Below are 20,002 nucleotides of genomic sequence, written 5' to 3' on the forward strand. Positions count from 1 at the left end.
CTAAATTTGGAATTGGGGCTTCTGATTTCTGGACTGGTGTTCTAAGTCAATAATCACTTGATTCTGATGGCTTTTTACTAGTAACACTGTTTTTGCTTGCAGACCATCTGCAAGTATGATCACAGCTCCACAACTGGATTTTTGTATACAGTCTTGAAGAAACTTCTTACTTCAGGGATTTGGAAGATTAAATAACATTAAAAATAGTAAAGGACACTGAAGATCCTGACACCTGTGAAAAGAAATCTATTACAGATTTGGACAATGTCATAGAACTGTTTAGGTTGGAAGGGACCTCTGGGAATCATCTAGTCGAATCCCTCTGTTCAAAGCAGGGTCAGCTAAAGCAGATTGCTCAGGGCTGTGTCCAGTCAGGTTTGAATAACTGGAGACTCCACAACCTCTCTGGGCAATTTGTTCCAGTGTTTAACCACTCCCACAGTAAAAAAACTTGGTTTTTTTCTTATGTTCAGACAGAATTTCTTGTTTCCTATTTATTATAACTGATGCTCTGGATTAGTATTTTGCCAATGTTTAGACAAAGCATTCTCAGCTTTCATTAAGGTTTCTTTCATTAGGTTTATTCTTTTGGAATTTAGCTTGCTGAATGGAGTTTTCCTTGCTGATTTAGCTTCATGCACTCATCTCCAAGCTTTAGAAGCTATTGTTCTCTAGGCCTTGTACATCCTGTTTATTTCACGGAATCTTATATTGAAGTTTTTTTGGGAAAATACTCTTACGCTACCTTGTCTTCAGAGCTGTCTTGCTGGTTACCATTAGCATGACTAGAAAGACTCTCTGAGCTTCAAGCACATGTGCTCAAATTTCTAAATGTGAAAGTCTACATGATCTGCTAATGAAAGTTCGTTAATAGACCTTTTAAAGAAAGAGGTTTTAATATTTTATTTGAAATTTCAAGTTAATGTGGGTTTTTTTTTTTTTTTTTGCTTCTCTTCTTAGTCATGTTTTTCACTCAGAATGAAGCTTCACACTTTGGAGTTTTCTTTCCTCAAAACTGATCTGTTTCAGTACAGCTAAAGCAAAGACTACTATTGAAGCCAGATCTCTTTATTTGTAGATTGTGTTTTTGGACCATTCAGAATGTCAAGCCTGTTCCTTTTGGATAACACATGTTGTTATTGAAGGTTAAGCAATGATTTTCTCCTAGATTATTAATATAAATTTTGAAACACTTGTTTGCAAATTGGCGTAATTTTATTTTATTTCAAAAACTTTTTTTTTGTGATTCCTGAAAGAATGTTTATGTGGAATTTTGAAATTGTGAATCAAGTCAATGTGTGTGTCTTGTTTGATATTTTCTATTCTTAGAAGATAATTTGAATAATAACATGGAGGGAAGACATTTGATACATGAAAATGGTAGAGACATTTTGATTTGTTTCACTCAATATTGTGCAGCACTTACAAAATATTAACACAATTTTAAGGACCATAGTGTTTTCCCCCTTCTCCCACAAAAGGAGGACATGGTGTTGTGCAGTAGATGGCTTTTTCCAAGAGTTTCACATAGAAAAGTATGTTGTGTATTTCTGAAATTTCACACCAAAAATAACAAATTTTTTCTTCAGCATGCAGATTTATGGCCACCTGCTGGAAAAGCAAGAAAACAGTCTATTACTAAAAGTCCAAAGATTGGAGGCTTACCACTAATTCCCATTCATCAGGAGAAGAACACTTCTCAAATCAGAGAGAATACACAAGTAAGTGGAGTTTAATCTTGATGTAGAACTTCTAACCACAATGCTGTACTTTTAAATAGTCCAGTAATAACGAACTCTCTAGAGCTGGATAAATATAAAATGTAGATACTCTTATTATCAATGTCCTTTTCATTGTTTTGTTATTAAAGGAACAGTTAGGACTATTTAATGTAAAAAAAAACCATTGTGACCTAAACTTGTGTCACCTCTTTGGCTGTCCAGTAAATCAATAGTGGGTTTTTATTTGTGTTTGGGGGTTTTTTGAGCAATGGATGTTTATTAGAAGTAAATAGGACTTTTACCTGGAAATATAATGCATGTTATTACGGTGCACTCTATTACAGTTTTATTTTATAAAGTCCTTGGAAACTTTACTGCATGCTCAATTGGAACTAACTCTGATACATTTAAGTTGTAATATTACAGTCTCAAAGAACAAGAGGGTTTAGTTACAACTCTTTGCAGAGACTGAGTTGTGTCACCACATTACATGCACTAGTGATATGTCTCAACCTTATATTAGCTTGAGATGAATTTCTGGCATCCACATAGATGTACTGATGGCTATGGGCAGGGCTTATTTGCCTGCCTTACAACTGAGAAGCAGCAGCAGTAGTGGAGGCACTGTTCCGCTTGCGAAAAACAGTGGTAAAAACAGCAGTAAAAAGAAAAACAGCTTGGTCCATTTACTATATGCAGTATTATTTCTTGCATGGTTTAGAAGATTTTGAAGGGAGGTAGATAATATATCTGTTATCACCTCTTACAGAGGCAGTGGTTCAGGTACGCGTTGGTGAAGCTGACTCAGTTCCATAGCAAACCAAAAGCAAAGGTAGAAGTAGTGCTTTATCTAAAAGGCAACTGCATCTTTCTTTTGTTACGTTTTCTTCAGATGTTTCTGCTCTGCCTTACAAAATGAGTATAATACAGTGTGAATGCAATTATGGTTTTCCTGTTTTGTTTAATTTGTCCTTTCATTTTAACCTTCTCTCAGGATTTTTGCAATTCTCTAAGTTCCTTCTAATGTTTACATTTTTAAACCTTTTTTGGTAAAAGTAAATCATAGGTCTTTCAATCATTCAAAAAACATCAAAACCCTTAGATATGTCCCTTAACTTGTCTTTTATGCAGATACATTTGACATCTCTACTACATTCTTTGAGATGGCTACAAATTCAGACATTCTAGGATAAAGTTTTTATTGGATTTTGAGCTTTGTGATTTAAAAATCCTTAATTCCTTATAGTACTAGAATTATTTTTATTATTTTTGTTGATAATGTGCTTCGCTAGGAAGGATTAGTTTCGTACACTGCAAATTAGAGGAAGTCTGCATTTCAACCTAAATGTAGATGATCACAGCCTTCGTTATTTATGCCATGACTAGATCTAGAGAATTTTTATGCAGAGTGTATTTGTATACTTTAGAAAGTTTAACACAAAATTATATAATGGAAAATAAAAACTAACACTTTTTTTACATGGAAAGGCAAAACTGGAATGAACAGTAAAATAGTGATGGAAAGTAAGTGTATGATATGGTTTATTAAGGAGAAGTATTGTACAGCAGCGTAGTCCGCAAAGCAATACATAGCCATTTGGAGACCATACCTGCAGTCTTTCCATGGATTTGTAGTATTCTAACAAGCAAAAATGTCTCCATTTTAAAGCATTAGCAAGTAATAACAGGAGTAAGCATTTTCTGAAAAATGCTGGTTTATGAAAAATGGAGGTCTCTGTACAGCTCAATGAGTAAACCTGTAGTAGAAATGTGATTAAAGTTATCTTCATGTAGGCAGGAAAAGAGACTGAAAGTTTTCCAAACAGTGAAAAAAGTGACATCTTTGTAATGTGAAGAAGGCGGGCGGGGGGCGAGAGGGGGACACACGACACTGAAACAACTCAAAGGTGTGCAGAAACCAACAAGTTTAATATTACTGTGCTGTGCTAAAAACTCTATATTGAATGTTGTCTTTTTTTCCCCTTTTTGGAGGTAGTTTTATTGTGTCCTAACAGGATGTATATATATAATACACAAATTGTAAAGACACTGTATAACTAAGAATCCTTCTAATAACAAATCGAATCAAAAATTTTCCATTGTTTCTGCACCACATTCACCAATCGCTTGTTTAAGGGGCTGACATTTAGAGGCAAACAGCTGCTTCTAACATGAGGTTGTTGCTTTTTACAGTAGAAGTTATTGGGAGAAAAGTATTGACTCCAGCCGTGTAATTTATAGCATGTGACTAACAGTGGGCAATGGATCAAATACTAAGAAATAATGTTATTAAGAAATTTGATGTGGTGGTTTTGTTCACACATCATTTTGATATTTTATTTATAAGGGAAACCGCAACTGTAACTCTTAGTGGTCTTAATTTGAACAACAGAATTTGCCTTCATCAGTTGAATATTCTTACAGTGCAAATGTCTGGGAATTGGGATTCCTGTATATACTGAATCTACTTTAAAAGTTAAAAATGTTGAGTAGTAGTCTGTGTTATGGGGCTACATGCTACCTATACAAGACAGTTTCAGAGAAGTAGGCGACCTTTAAATCTGAGTGCTCTATTTGATCCATTCCTACTTGCATTATATAAAGGGCTCCTGCTATACTCAGTTTAGCAGGAGAACTCTACTGATTTCAGAAGCGTAGTTGGTATTTTTCTTCTCAAAAGACGCAAAACTGAAACATGATGTAAAAAATTTTGTAAATAGAAGATTGTTGCTCCTCACTGAATTTCATGAATAATTCATATCTTAGTTTCCTGAGTAACAGTAAATAGCTTGGAGTGTGTTGATGTGTTTTTTGAAAGGTACTGCTTGACAATTTACATTTCACATATTGGGGTGCTGGAGAGGGTACAGAGGTGGGCTACCAAGCTAGTAAAGGATTTGAAGCATGTCTGGTATGAGGAACACCTGAGGGGTCTGGGGCTGTTTAGCCTGGAGAAGAGAAGGCTGAGGGGAGACCTTATCGCTCTCTACAACTACCTGAAAGGAAGTTGCAGCAAGGTGGGAGTCGGTTTGTTCTCCCTAGTAACAAGCGATAGAACAAGGGGAAATGGCCTTAAGCTGCACCAGGGGAGGTTCAGGCTGGATATTAGGAAGAATATCTTTGCTGAAAGGGTTGTCAGGCATTGGAACAGGCTGCCCAGGGAGGTGGTGGAGTCACCATCCCTGGAGGTGTTTAAGAGATGGTAGATGTTGTACTTAGGGACATGGTTTAGTGGTGTTGATAGAGCTAGCACAAAGGTTGGACTCGATCATGGAGGTCTCTTCCAACTAAAATTGTTCTGTGATTCTATGATTCCATGTATATATTATCACAGATAGTCCTTTTATTATTATTTTATTAATTAAACTTGAATTAGTGGTGTTAAACTGTTTTCTTGTTCATGCAAGAACTTTATTTTAAATGGAAAATGACAGCTTTTTCAGATATTTGGCAGAGCAAAACTCCCCACATTCATGAGTCACTGGGACAGTTTCTCAGTTGCTTTTAGCTTGTTTTCACTGAATAGGGCTGAACATGTTAAATATTAGGATGCTGCTTGCTGGCTTAGGTGAGGAGGTTCTAGACTGATAGCAGTTTTTACTGATGGCAGTAGAATTTAGAAGAGTCTTCAGGCAAGCTAAAATCTGTTCCATAGCATGCACCCATGGGTGTTAACACCTGTAGTAGTATGAACTTTTGCATGCATTGTCATTCTGGGACTGATACTTTTTGGCATATTGTGGCCACTGGTACTTCATTATTAATGAGTAGTTTTCATTCTTGGTGGATGCAAATAGAAATACCAGCCTCCTTTAATGCTAAAAGTGGTATCAATACAGTGAGCCCTTTATTTGCTTTTTTAAAAAATTGTGATTTATATCGTCGAAATGTTTGTTTCTTTTATTATTGAGCAGATGATAGCTCAGGTGAAATTTAAAGAGACTGCACAAATTTAGACTTCGTTTTATAGCTTAGATCTTTTCAATGTAAACTCATTTAATATTTACCGTTTTTTCTTCCTACAAAGCACCTAATTTGCTGCATCAACACTCATTTTTTTGTAATGGGCTTATGTTTTCTGTCCTCATGAAGAAGAAATGTCACTGTAAAACATATAAGGCAAATAAGAATGGTAGAGGAGTTTATTGTATTCTGTCTGCTCAGTTGGTGTGGCAGGAGGCAGATCATTCCTTCTGTGGAGGAGCCTTATAATTCTCAAAGAAAATGAGGTCTTGGAATTCTTCAGTGTATAACATCTTTTGTTGACTACTAGAAGATACTCAAAGCTGAAGGAGACTGGTTCTTTTCATCTTTCCTGTGTGATGCTTGTTCAGTTTGACCTGATTTTTATGGAGTTATTCATCCATAGCATAGGAGAAAATTGTCTCATGGAATCTTGATGCCTAAAATACGTTAAAGCAAACATGAAAAAATATTTGAACGCTAGAGAGAAGCTAGTTTAGATGCAGCTACGTGAGTGTTCTAGTTAGGATCAGGAGTGCACTTTAGGAGCAAATCTTCCAGTTGTTCCCATTTTACTGCCTTTTGCTTTGTATTGTGGAGTGGTTCTGGGGCATGTGAACTTGGATTGCTTTCAGACGAAACTGAAGTTGGAGATCTTCTGCAGGAGCGTATCTAATGCACTGCAGCTAAAAATAGGCCTTCTGCCAGTAGGAGAAAAAGTGTATCTGAAAAAAAAAAAGGCAACAGCCCTGAAATAGTGTTAGTTCAGGTTCTCAGCACTTTCCTTCTCTGTACAGATGGGCCTCTAATGGGCCCCACCAGTTGTGAATTTAGGTGCAGCATTTGATTTAGCTTTCATTTCCTACAGCTTAAGAACTTGAAAACAGCCCACCAATATGGAACAGTTGCATTGCCATCAGTTTGTTGTTTTATCTGAGTCCCCAGTATGTTATTAAAATTGCTAGCCAAAATTTGAAAAAAGCAGACAGTCTTTATAATTTATCAGGTAGTAATGAACAGCTGCTGAAAATGTTTATGTGATCATGTAAAATTATCTCTTGTACATTCACGTAGCTCTGTCATTAAGTTATCAAAACTGTAACATTCTCAGTTGTATTTGATTTAAGATTCTGGGTTTTTAAGAGTATATGGATGTACTGTAAAACATTAAAATTTAGTCTACTGTGGTAGAATGAAAAATCAAATTGTGAATCTATGAAAATTAGTGTCTTCATTGTCGTGGTGCACTTAATTAAAAGATTTATGTAATTTTCAGAAGTATCACTAATTGAGAATATACGCTCACTAAAAATGCTTACTGAGTGATAATAGCACAAATTGCGGGAATTTAAAACCATTAACTGTGCTGTCTCAGCTATTGAGTAAAATTGATTTTTCTTTTAAACCTGTGTGAAATTAATGAGCAAAAATTGCAATCTAAATATAATTGAATATTGTGTGACTGTGAATGATCTTATTTCTCTTTGCTTGTTTGCTCAGAACCCAAAATGCAGTGAGCATCGTGAAAATGACTTTCTGGAAGAAAGAAAAAACTTGAAAGAAAAAGCATCTATTGTGGCACAATGTTTGGAGCGGAAGGAGGAGAAAGTGCAGAATGACGCGAAAACACATCGGAGCTTAATCTCTGTTGAGGATGTAGGCACAGGGATGACTGACCTACACCAAAAACCACATAAGGCGCTGAAGAAAAGTAAGAACAAAACAAATAAAACTGCTTTGGAATTAGATAACAAATTGCCATCAAATGTGATTCAGGAACTAAATACAGTGCTGCAGAAGAACAGAGCACTTCATGATGAAACCTCCAGCTGACTTCCAGAGTCTGAAGGTTTTTCACATAGAGATAGATAGATAGATAGATAGATACACACACACACACACACACATATGTATGTATATTAAAACAGTGTATGTGTGTATTTTCTGGGCAAAAGCAGTCGGTTTTGATGTGTCTAGTTTGTACAATGCAGAGGAAATATTTGTTTATATGCAGCTGTTGCTTTTGTATATGTGTATGCCACATGTTATAATTTAAGATTGAACTGAGAGAGCTGATTATGCAAAACTCCTGAAATTTGAACATTTTCCTGTGCAGTGCAATGACACCAGGGTTTTGTCTATTAATTTTTTGTTCAGATGTTGTTTGATATAATAATTCTAAGCACTATTAAAAAGAGTTTGCTCTGTTTATATTCTGTACCATCTTGTAAGTACTGGAGAGAGATTTTTGGAAGGAAGACAAGATATACACTGAAATTCACACTGTTGGCCTGCAATATTTTTAATTGTCTAACACTATAAAAATGAGTAACATCTGCTTTGAAAAGTTATTTTTACATGTTGGGTTTTTTATCCAAGAATAAAATTAGTATCTGCTTCCGTAGATTTGTCCGCTGACAGAGCAGCATGTGAAAGAATCAAAAGGGAGGGGAATGTAGTAGATAAGACAATGTATTAGTTCTTGTATCTCAAAACTGTGTCTATACGGTGTACATCTGATTATGACATCTAAGCCATGAGAGACTATACTAAGGATGACAAAAAGAAGTCTTCAAAGCAACATAAAATTTAACAGGCTATATGAATTGGAAAGTAGCATCCCCTCTTTTTGCTGAACAGGCTGAAGTAATTTTATAAACAGGCCTTGGTTAACTCAGGGTGACAAAGGCAGACTTTTCTATCGCTGTTTGCATAGAGCTTGTTTGGTGCTGATAAAGTTGTGGCATCTGATGAATATTTAATATTCACATGAGAAATTAATTTCCTTAAGATAAAATGGTCCCCACACAAACATATCTATCAGATGGGTACTAGCTCACTCAATTAAGTGCCAGTTACTAAATGGGTGAGGAGATTAAGCCCTTGCTTTACCATGAGGACGAAGGTGAACAGTATGCTGTTTTCAGGAACTAGGGAATGCTTGTGCTACAACTGTAGCATGGCTCTTCTGAGTGTGAGGAGGGGTCACAAGGTTGAGACAGAAGCCTCATTTGCTGCATTCTCAGTATGTAGGTAGGAGTTCCTGAGGATGCATGATGTACTACCCTGCAGCTACTTTGGTTTTTAAGCCCTGAGTTCCTTAAATTTAAAAATCAAGTTTTGTTTTGAAGCCAGATTCTATGTGAGCAATGAAATTATTTGGGTTTTTTGTCAGTTGTTTTGTGGATCTCCCCTTCACTTATCCTATGAGATTGCCTCCTTCCTCTCTCATGACATATTCGTTTTTATTTTGTCCCGTAACAGCTGGGTGGGCAAAAGGCACTGCTGTGCTGAGGCCGTTTCCAGGTGGTGCAGATGCTGTCTGGTTAAGCAGCAGGACCAATAGAGCAGAGAGCTAATGAGCTCACACAGCACCTTTGCTTCAGGGGAGGCATTAATAACATCATCTACTTATTTTGCTGCTCTCCTGTTTGTGGTCTGATTAGCCACTCTGCCACAAATTTTCACCAGCCTTTAAGACCTTACTGACACCTTTACTGTTCCTCAAGTTTGATTGGAATTTGCCAGACCTCTTAGGGAGAAGAGAGAATTTTACACTATTTATTGTTTATTGGAAATTGTTTTAAATAGTCTCTTAATTCCTTAAAAATTCAATTTAGTCAGCACCAATGACATTTGATTTTTTTTTTTTAATGGATAGTTTTGGGGATGCTTTATGTTGCTATTGAATTTCTTCCTATAAGAAGCAGTATGTTCACTTATCCCTCATCCCTCTTCTATTTTTGGTAGTCACAGGTGCTGTAACACTTCTCACATCATTTACTTCTATTCTTGATTGCATTGAGCAGCTGAATTGGAAAAATAATTTGTTTGATTGAAGAAATTAGTTCAAATAATATATCTGGCAACTCTGCTAGGAAGTACAGGGAAAATGATATCAAACTCATATTTTATAGTGTGTTGTATATATTCTTCTGGAATGTAGCACTGACAAAGCAAGTTTAATCTTTCAGACTTTGCACTTACGATGTTTGAGCAGTTGTTAAATCTGAAACAAGTTTGTGGATTTTTAATTTTCCCAGTTCACTATTGACTGTTTTGCTACCTTTAATTTGTAATTGAGCCTTTTCTAATAATTGAGGCCCTGGCTCAAGAAAGCGTATAAGCCTGAACTTAAATTGCATTGACTAAAATAGGTAATTAATGTTAATAAGCACATTCTTAAATGCCGATTTGAATTGGGTCCTAATGCCATCAGGAGAAATTGCTTTGCTTTCTGTTTGAGGCTGGACCTGAATGTACTGTTTACAGTTGTACTTTTATTTGCAAATATTTTTCAGTATTGAATTATGGTTGCTGTATTGTTTATCTGTTTATTGGGTTCTTAAAAATGGCATTCACCTCACTGCTGAAAGTCTCATGCATCATTTAAGCCCCTACACTAATGGAATAAATGGAGCAATGTAAGGGGTTTGTGCATTGGAGTGAATATATCCGTGAAGAAAATGTTTTATGTATTTTTATTGGATCTAAGGACTAGAGAAACATTTGTTCTGTTTCAAAAGCATATCGTCAGTAAAATTCTGTATGACTGCTGATAAAAGGCCCTAAAAATCAGGAAGAAAAGGTGTTTACTAACATATGTTTAAATTGGGGGTGGTATGTGTACATACACAAATACTTATACTATGTATGTGTCTATGTACATACAGTTAGGTGCACATCCACAGAGACACACTGAATGGTGACAGTGCTAACCCAAGGAAAATTTATTTGAGAAAGTAGAAATTAAATTCACAATGAATTCTTTCAAATAGACATTAAAGCTTTGGACCAATTATCTGACGTACCGTTGTTGCACGACACATTTCAGACTGATTTAAGACCTGCGGAATAAATGTGTTTTGTTGCAATGCCTTGATGGCTGCTGATCTTTTATTGTTCCTGTGCCATGTTGTGGAATGGTAAGGGGAGTGTACTTTTCAGCGAATAAATGGTAATTATTTGAATAAATGCTATTTCTCTGAAATAGGCGATGGATTTTTTTCAGAAAAAAAGATGTCAATAAAAATGGTTTTTTAGAAAAAAAAGTGTTTCTGTATGTCTTTCCATATGAAAGCTGTTGAATAACCTGGTGTTTACTTTCTGATCTGCAAAACGAAGTTAAATGAGACACAGGTATTTTATGTATGGGTTTATAACAGTAAAAAGACTAGGATTAAACTCTCAGTACATCTCAGGTTCATCATTAACTTGTTAGACTTCTGCAACCATCATAGGTGTAAAGCTGACACATAAACATTGTTTATACTGATTATTTTAGCATAATGCCTGTTTTCTGTTTGTGTGGGTGTTTTCACATTTATTAGGGTGGAGGAGGGAAACAACAGAAAACCTGAAGAAAAACACAAGATGGAATCTCTATTTTCTTTTTTCCTTTAGTTGAGCTTAATATTGGCTACTAGTTTGGACATTTTCTTTAAAACAAATCTTTTTCTGAGATACTATTTTGGGCTACAAGTTCAAAAGAGCAGTTTGACTAACAGGTTTTGTGCTTCAGCAGAAACTGTTTTACTGTGGGGTCAGTTTGACCAGCCTAGATCTACAGATTGTGTTCATGCAGAGCGTGCCTTTACTGTGTGACTCTGGTTGAGACACAATTTTGGCATTATAAGGTTTTGCAAATGTTGTCCAAGAATTTGTCCAATGGGGGAAGGATATCTTTAAAGATTTCTTCAGTCACCGGGGAGGGCTTGGCCATATTGCTGATTTTTGTTCGTTTTTTATGAAGAGGTCTGGGCTGTTGTGCCCAAAGAGGGTCGTTAGGATGCCGGTGGCTCTGTCTGCCAGAGGCAGCCCTGGGGTGCCTTCCACTGTCACGTATGGGGGTAGTTTGGGACTGCTCTGCAGACAGAGGTTTATCAAAGAGCAAAAGTTACAGGAATTTTATTTGACCGCTAAGATGATTCTTCTCTTCTGATACAGTGCTGGCACAGTTTGTGTTCCTGTGAGCACTGCCAGGTTACCACCAGCTCCACATCTCAAGTTCCAGATAAAGGAGTCTGGGAAAAAACTTACACACTCTGCTGGGGGTGCTGGTGGTGCTTGCAGGAGTGGGGAGGCGAGGCGTGCGTGCTTTACTGGCTGAGACACTTTGTTACGAGCCTACACTGTCATATCAACTTTCCGATTTTTAAATCCTGTTTTCGAGTGCAAACTGTTTCAGTGGAAGAGAATCGGTTATCAGACTGTTGCTGGCATCCAAATAAGAACAACTTCAGTTGTGCCAGAATCCAAATGGAAACTGAATTTATAAAAAAAAGTAAAAATAGTACTGACTCAAGTCAGTATTACATTGATGGATGGATGGCGTGTATTCCAAGTTGAATTGTTTGAAAAAATACGTACTAACTTGCAAAACTGAGCCTATTGCAGCAAGATTGACTGGGATGATTCAGAATGCTTGCATGTGGCCTGTACAGTATTCCTACTTCTGACCCACCAGAAATACTCTCTGTGCTGTCAGAAAAAGAAGTATTTGTCAAACTCGGTGTTTTTTGAGGCTAGATTGTCCTCTGTGAAAAAGGCAGGAAGCCTTGCAAAAATTTCTTTGTGGTTCACACTAAAATTGGATGATGTACTGCTTTATTTGCAACTCCACTGCAAATGGGATCCATCTGCAGCTCAATTAAGGGAAAAAACAGTCCTGCTATTCTAGTTCTTACCACTGCTGTAGCTTAACTGTCCAGTTGCTATCTTTGCTGAAATTTCTTTCAGAATATTACTGTTATGCTTTGCTGCTCATGTTTTGCTAGAAAATCACAGCAATCTGTGATATTGAAGAGGAAGGAGTATGTGGATGTTAATTTCACAGTTGCAGTAGGCAACTGTATTTCTTGCACCACTGTTCAGGTTTTTGGGGTGCTTTAGTACTCGCTTAGCCTACCTGACCTTACTTGAGCTCTTCCTGCTTTTTGTTCTAAACCTAATCTATGTCGTAAGCTCTGGAACATCCTAATCTTTGAGTTGTTTTACATACACGCTCCCATTCTGCTCGTTGGCTTGATGCATTTTTGCTCTGCTTTTCTAATTTATGACTCAAACTTTAGCCATGCTTTCTGTTTAGATCCCATGACATTTCTGACTGTTGGCTTCGACTTGGTTTACAAATGGTGAGTGCGTTATGGTCAAGCCCATTATAACAAGCTTGCCTTAACCTTTATCTTAAATCCTGGTAGAGATCTTCTTGGTGTTTCCCTATAGAGAAAGGGATTTCACTGAACTGGTCAGGAGAGGTTTACATCTTGACCAATAGGTGTTGCAAAGTTCTGTAACCCATTTCTATGCCTCTGAAGGTCTTCTACGTACTTACATTTGTAGTCTTTAGTAAATCAGAAGGCAAAATAAAGCAAATGTATACTGTTTGGCTTTTTAAATTCTTTTAGTTCAGTGCCTTAATGATCCTATAATGTGTATTGTGCCTGGTAATAAGGAATGCAATTTCTTGCAAATTATACCTTTGGTTACATAAACAGTAAAGCCTTTTCTCTCAAAATTTAATTAGCATTGCTTTGTCCAGTGCTTCAGACTGCTTAAGAACTAATATATCTGAATAAATTGAGGTTTACTGTACATATGAGTTTTATAACTTGTTTTCTCCCCTATCTGTGTTTCTGATACATTTCATTTAAAAGCTAGTAATGTGTTTGTATTTGACTACTTGCTTTATATGTCTATTTAAATTACAGCACAACTGAAATATAATTTCTTCATATAGGCTTTAGCCATCAACATTTAGTTTATTGTGTCTTAGTAGTTTACACTTGTGATTGGTGTCCAGCACTTAAGTTTGTTTCCAGGGTTGGGTTTTTTCTGCTGTTTACTCATTCAATTTACACATTGTAACTGTTCAAACTCATTGGATGATAAATATCGTAAACTACATGTGACAATCCTAGGTCTTCCCAGGCTGTTGTAAGTAGCACATTTTTCACATGAGGATCCTTACAGGCTTTCCTTCCAGGGAAGACCAGCTTTCATGGGAGGTTACACAACTTTCATGTAGAAGAATATATCTTGGAGACTTGGTTAGGTCACTGAGTGAAACAACAGTACATTTTACCCGTATCTTGGAGATTGTTGGTTTCGTTCCCTTTCTGTCACTTTTTGATCTTGTACAGCACAGCTTAGACAGGTAAATGAGTTTTGAAAATATTGGCATAAGATCTGTTCTAAGAACTATTACACAGAAAAATAAACATGAAATATCTGCAAAATAGCAAGAAATCCCACCATTCGCTTAAGAAAGTTACTTTTTTACTCATTAAATAGCAAAATAGAAGTAAATTCAGATTGTTTTTTCCTCCCAGGTTTTAAAGAAGAATTCTTACTAGGTTGAACTTTCTATGAATTTTCCATATTAGTAACTGAGATTCATTTGGAGAGCTTATCTTCCAAGGCTTAAATCTTGATAGAAGTTAACTAAATGTGACATAGTTTTAGAAGATCTTTTATAAAGGTTTGCTTTCCAACAACTAGCTGCATCATAGTAACATTAACTTGTTTAATTCCCTCTGAATAGTAGTTATAGGATAAATACATATCCTGTGGTGGTTATTCGTCTTTTTTAATGTCAATCACGGGAAAAATTCAAAAGTTTCCTGTATATGACTGAAATAATAAAAAATGCAAATTTAGGGTATTTACTGTTTACTGTTGGAATTTGTCAAAACAGCCTGACAGGATTAGGCAAAATATTGCCATTGAAATTCAACAGCCATGAATATGTTGCTTACTTGAATAATACAACCTTGATTTGTTATGGACAATGATGAGGAAGTAGTTACAGGGAATCTGACGTTTCTGCAGTTAGCCGTTAATTTATCTCCAGCAAAGTCTCTTGTGGCCATCTCCTCTTTCTCCAAACTCCTTGGGCTTCAAAAAAAGGCATTAGTTTAGAATTTCAGATGTACAGTCAGAGGTTAATCTTGAAAATTCTATTTTGATAATCTGCCTCCTTAACGTGTTTGTGTAAGCTTCCTACATTAAAAGATTTTTGAGTGGCATACAACGAGACAGAGGGATGACACCCATGTTGAAATGCAAATGAGCTCTGCAATAGGTGAATGCCATTTGCCTTAGAATAGCTCTTTCTCTATCAGGTGGGTTAGGGTGATCAAGCAAATATTTCGAAAGGCTTGAATCAAGGTCAGAAGTCATTGGCAATAAATTGCACCTTTGTCTTGCTGAGGACTTAGAAGATGAATCTTCCCTCTAGTTTCACTAAATTTTTTATTCAATAGTTATAGAAAGACCTCAAATATAGCTCAAGGAAGTGGAATTTAGGACTTTCTCTAATTTCCTGCCAGCTTGTGGACACTGTAGTCTGGATTTAGGCCTTGTTGGTATGCATCTGGTCATGCATTATTTACTGATTGTTGCTAATTACTTCCCTGCTGTAGCTTTTGGAAATTTCATTTTTTTAGGACTAAGCTGATCTGCAGAGTTCTACAATTTGTCTGGCATGCCTAGAATACAGAACTAGGACAAGAAAGGTGAAAGCTCCTGCTCTATAAAGAACAAAGTGTTTTTTCACCTTTGGGCGTATGCTCTGGCCTGTACCTGAGATTTATGCTCCTGAGCGGTATCAGAAAGCTTATCTTATTTGTAAATGGTCTTTGTTAGAGTTCATTCTCACGCAGGACTTTTTAGTGAAGACTAACGGAATCTATACCAAATTTACATTTTTGCAGAACTAACCTGATTTCTTTACTTGATATATTCTGAAATGAGTGGCTACACTTCAAACAGACAAAGTTTAGAGTCAGATTTTAGTTAGCTGTAGCAGGGTATTAGGATAAATACTCTTTTTGGATGTTTACATTAAATAGAATCTTCCTCTTCACAGGTAATGAAAGTTTCATGTGATTTGGGGTTTTTTATGGCTAGTCAATCAATGGAGCCAGGTATTGAATCTCTGGTAGAACATAACCTGGTATATTTGAAGGTATGTAACAAAACAAAAAAGTTGTTAAAGCATGCGGTCAGTAGTATCACACATTTGTCACTGCTCGGTAACCTTTTTTGATAATGCACTTACATCACTTTAATTTTCACAGTAAATCTTTCATTACAAATAAAAAAGTAATTAAAAGTTGATTTACAAATAAACTAACATTATTTCATTCAAGTTGTCCTTTCAAGCTTTTCATTTTGGCTTTTTAAGCAGACATTTTAATAGACAAGTGCAGCACTCAATTTTTTTTCCTAATTGCCCTCAGCAAAAGCAAGGGATGGACATGAATCATGGTTGTATATACCTTATTTTACCCTTTCCAGTACCTGCTTCTTCACTACCTTTGAAGGTATATTTTTATTTAATAAATAAAGAGTGGTCAAGTTGGGTTCTGTTGCACTCATGCTCCCTTGATTTTACTTAACACTTATGATGAGAATCTTCTTAGAAATATTTTCATCTCCTTAGCTATTGATGTCCACCTTTCTATTCCCCGATATACCATTAGTGAATTAGTGAGAAGAACACATAAAAGTGTAGCCCATCCTCATGGCCATACAGACCACTATCATAAAATGACAGACGACTTTTTTTTTTTTTCTTTCAAGTTCTCTTCACAATTAATGAACTGTGAAAAGACATTGCACAGTAAAAGGATGCTACCTCTGCAACTGTATTTATGATTAGATCTTAAATGGAGGGTCAGTTTATATGCTACTTGGATTGCAAAAATCACTTTGTTCTATTTTTTTTAATTATTATTATCAAATTAAAATGTCTGCTAGGCCAACAGGAGGAACAATTCTGAATGCAAGGTAAATTAGAAAAAAATCTCATTAACATTCCTGTTTATATACTCCATATTCAGACAATAACTTTAGTTTTATTGAGAGGCTAGCATCACTATCTGCTTTTTAATAACAACTTCAGAACTATGTGCACCAGAAACTGTTTTCTTTCCCGTAATCAGAACTGTTTGCCATATATTTCTTGGAACAAACTTTGGTACCTAGATTTATCTTTTAAAATTAATTCTAAACATAAGTTCTTTTGCAATCAGTTAACTCAAGTTAATTGACAATTAACTGAACCATGAGAAAGCTTTACCATGCAGGCATTCTAAGATACCTAACACATTCAATGTGCCATACATTTTATGCTATTGAAAAAAGTGTCGTGTTGTCACTCTTTATGTTCCTTTTTAAGACCAAACATTTGCTTTTATGTTCCCTGACATTTGTGTACACTTCATTTTCAGTGGTAGAACTCCGGATTCCAGTTGAAAAGAGAAATTTCTCACCAATTTATTGGGTTGCCCTAAACATTTACAGGTGGAGGAGCTGTGCCTCTTAAAAGAGGTTTCAGAACAAGGTGATCAACTGGTTTGACAGGAATAAAAGTTCCCCAAAAAGTCGTATCTGTGTCTTCATAAAAAGAGTGAGGTCATATTACTCTGATCTACAATTTGTTTCAGGCCCCCAAAGGTTAACGTCCGGTACATTAGGCATGTTATAATTGAACTGTTGAGAAACAAATTAAAATGTTAATGAACTGTCTTCCCTTTGGAAGCAAAATCTAGGTTTCTTATTACCAGAACTGCCAGCATTCTTGATCTTATTGTCTCACTGACACTTAATGGCTCTCTCTTGGTGTCTCAAATTTTACATAATTAATGTGCATGTAAAATGAACCTTGTAAATATTTTGTGTTCATATACCACATGCTGAATAATGTAAGCAAGCTATTATAAATTGCTTATGTTTGCCCCTTGTAGTTTCTTGATCTCAGAACTTTGCATTAACATGGAGCTGCGAGGGAGAAATGTACTAGGCAGCTCACCTTGTTGAGGCATATAACCCAGAAACAACAAAAAAATTGTAAAGAGCAAAAAGATGAACTAGATCTTTTTTTGTTTGTTTTTCCCGTATCAAGGCAGTCTAGTGAATAATAGGTTGCAGAATTTTACAAATATACCTCTCAAAACTGGTTATGTTTTTAACATCTAAATATCTTGCAGTTGGCTTTCATGGCTACTTATCAAGGCAAACTTGTCCACACTTGTAAGGAATACCTATTATGAAGTATAGGATGAATATTAAAAATAATGAAAAGCTTTCTAGCTTGTTGAAATTATATTGAGGGACTCTACCAAGAGGAAACACTTTTTTTGATTTTAAGCATGGGCTGAGTTTCCAGAAAATTAATTATCAGGTCACTAACCAGAAATTAGTTGTACGTTAGTGAACCAAAAATTTCTTTTTTTCATCTTTTCTACCAGTCTTTACTCTGCAGTGCAGAATGCTGGCTTACAACTATTGTATTTGATAACTCTGATTAAAGAAAGAAAGATTTCCTCGCCTTTTTATTTTGCTGCTGTTATTTTGTATTTAATTCTGGTTTCCTTGTAAGCTTTAGTGAGTTTAAAGAACTTTCAATGAGACAGGTCAGGGAGGCTCAGCCCTCACAGAAAATAGATACCATAAGAGTGTCATCTTTCAACAGTTACGTTTTTAATAAGCTCTTTTCCAGCTGCTGCTTGTAATATACAGTCTGTTTCATGGAAATCAGAGAGGGTCTTCGTTTTTTCTCATTGAAGTTAGAAAGGTCTTGCTCATCAGAATTCTGTAACAGTTCTCTCTTTCCGTCTCTTCATTTATCACCTGCCATTAGAAATTACAGGAAGGTTGAATCTATGTCTATGGAACAATCTGGCAGCTAGGATGCCTTATTCTGATATATTTTTCCACAATGATTCAAATAAAAGTGATTTTTTAAATAGAGAAAAACTCAAATAAATAAATAAATACAGATTCAACATAATTGAAAGGAAACTTACAGAGTCCTGACTATGATAAAGCTGTCTGTAACTGTAAACAAGTGGCATTCTGCTGTTATATGTACATTATAAAATTGAAGAAAATGGTTGTCTACCAGACTGGTGACACACACTTTTGTGCTTGTACATGCACATTTGTGAGTGAAAATATTTAGTCATTGCACCTCCCTTTGCAGTTCATCAAGTATCCCTCTTAACGCTAGCGCCTCTTCTTCTGCTGTTAGTTGTTATGTATATGTGTATTAAATACATTTCAAATGCTGCATGAATTTGTGCTTAACCTGATGGCAGGTTTGCTGTCCAAACCGAGTGGATTGCATTCCTGTGGAATGCCAACCTGATCTTCAGTACTGACTCCATTTTCCCCTTTCTCCAGGCTACACCTTCCTATGCTTTGTGGAACTACAGGGAGAGACGTCCCTCCAGTTCCACTGACCCATTTCTGCTGTCAGAGTAAATTACAACATCTCAATTCTACTCGGACTGGGAAGTGGTCACACAGCTGAGTTGCCAAAATATTGGTGGGAACATTATGGGGGATAAACATTAGCAGTGATGTTTTTAAAACAACGCAGGGATGAGTTACAAGCACCTTCACTGTCTTTTTGTAGTATGTTGAATTTCATCAACAGGACAAGAACTAAATATATTTAATCAAATCCCCTCCCCTGCAATTCCCCTGCCTGCAAAAAGCAGTGGCTGTTAATGAAACACTTTAAAAGAAATTTTGTTCTACAGAAATTTAGTCTCAATTCCCCATGAGTGTCTTGGAGTCTTGTCCTGTTTTAAAAAGTTTTATAGAAGAATCATTAATCAGTAATTGAACACAGAATTATTTCAAATATTTTCTGAATTTAATATGTAAAGCTTAATGAAACAAATATTTAAGTAATTTGCTAAAAATGTGCGTATTCAAGGTGTTTTCTTCAAAGAGGTAAATCAGCACATACCAGACCTTGAATCTAAATTATTCTCATTTATCAAAATGAAATCATGTCATTATAGACATACAAGTGTTAAAAAATTTCACGTTCAGAAAAACGACTTTGTATCTTAAATTACACAAAATTACAGAAAATGCTAGCATCCTATTAAAATCAGCTCAAGAGAAAAATGAAATGGAATTCCTACACAAACCTTTTTTTTTTCTTCATCCCAGCAATGTAATTGGAAGACCTGGTGATAACGTATTTTGAGCTGGAAAGCTGATACTTTTTTTTTTTTTTTTTTTTTTTTCCCCTCTATTATACTTGCCCTAGGGCACTTCATCTTTTCTGGAACCTTACAGTGGCCTAATACAAGTGAGCTCTGAGTGTAGAACAATCTAGGTAGGAAACAACACTTCAGCAGGGGAAAAAAATAATGACAGCCTGTGGAAGGCATTATAGTGAGTGACTGAAGCTGATGCATATTACTATATGCTGCTTACCTGATTAATATTTTCTTCTTTGTCTACAACTTCCTAACCTTAAAGGAAGGCTTATGTAAAATTATGAAAGTCTTTTT

The 20,002-nt window shown here is 35.9% G+C and overlaps 1 protein-coding gene across 3 annotated transcripts in view; it reads left to right on the top strand.

Moving 5' to 3' along the window:
• The window catches only part of ARAP2 (ArfGAP with RhoGAP domain, ankyrin repeat and PH domain 2), a 126,846-nt gene extending 119,329 nt beyond the window's left edge, over positions 1–7,517 (top strand). Inside the window, exons 31-33 of one of the 3 annotated variants that reach the window (XM_086463957.1) lie at positions 1,590–1,725; positions 4,895–4,911; positions 7,185–7,517. In XM_086463957.1, coding sequence (XP_086320083.1) covers positions 1,590–1,725; positions 4,895–4,911; positions 7,185–7,517 — 486 coding nt within the window. Of the gene's footprint in view, positions 1–1,589; positions 1,731–4,728; positions 4,754–4,894; positions 4,912–7,184 lie in introns of all 3 variants that reach the window. The other 2 variants (XM_086463956.1, XM_086463955.1) reach the window with 2 other exon arrangements.
• Positions 7,518–20,002: the final 12,485 nt, after the last annotated feature.

The sequence above is a fragment of the Leptosomus discolor genome, chromosome 4, assembly GCF_034619465.1.
Source record: "Leptosomus discolor isolate bLepDis1 chromosome 4, bLepDis1.hap2, whole genome shotgun sequence".
Classification (NCBI taxonomy): Eukaryota; Metazoa; Chordata; class Aves; order Leptosomiformes; family Leptosomidae; genus Leptosomus; species Leptosomus discolor.